The 495-nt window shown below is 80.0% G+C and overlaps 1 protein-coding gene across 1 annotated transcript in view; it reads right to left on the bottom strand.

Moving 5' to 3' along the window:
- The window catches only part of MIP (major intrinsic protein of lens fiber), a 1,929-nt gene extending 1,440 nt beyond the window's left edge, over positions 1-489 (bottom strand). The window contains exon 1 of the mRNA XM_035313337.1: positions 60-489. Coding sequence (XP_035169228.1) covers positions 60-419 — 360 coding nt within the window. The 5' untranslated portion in view covers positions 420-489. The remainder of the gene's footprint in view (positions 1-59) is intronic.
- Positions 490-495: the final 6 nt, after the last annotated feature.

The following is a 495-nucleotide window of genomic DNA, read 5'->3' as shown; positions in this document are numbered from 1 at the left end:
CCCCCCCCCCCCCCCCCCCCCCCCCCCCCCCCCCCCCCCCCGGTCCCTGCCCCGCTCACCGCGCTGAGGCCGAGGGTGCCGCGCACGGGGGCCGGTGTCACCCCGTAGAGGACGCCGGCCCCGGCCAGGGCGCCCAGCAGCTGGGCCAGGAGGTAGCCCAGGGCGCGGGGCAGGGAGAGCTGCGAGGCCAGCAGGAAGGCCAGCGTGATGGCCGGGTTGAGGTGCCCCCCGCTGACGTGCCCCAGCGCCTGCACCAGGGTGGCCTGGGCCAGCCCGAAGGCCAGGGCGGCCCCCAGGACGCCGTGGGGGCCCGGGGCCCAGCGCAGCGAGGCCCCCAGCCCCAGCAGGGCGTAGAGGAGGCTGCCCAGGAACTCGGCCAGGACGGCCCTCCAGAAGGAGGACGAGCGCAGCTCCCGCATGGCCTGGCCCCGCTGCCCGCCGTGGCCCCGCTCCCCTCCCGGGGGCCGCCCGCACCCACCTTTATACGCCCCCCCC

The sequence above is a fragment of the Oxyura jamaicensis genome (genome assembly GCF_011077185.1).
Source record: "Oxyura jamaicensis isolate SHBP4307 breed ruddy duck chromosome 33 unlocalized genomic scaffold, BPBGC_Ojam_1.0 oxy33_random_OJ72987, whole genome shotgun sequence".
NCBI classification, from domain to species: Eukaryota; Metazoa; Chordata; class Aves; order Anseriformes; family Anatidae; genus Oxyura; species Oxyura jamaicensis.
Note: the sequence above shows the minus strand (reverse complement) of the source record. Positions and strands in the feature narration are given on the sequence as shown.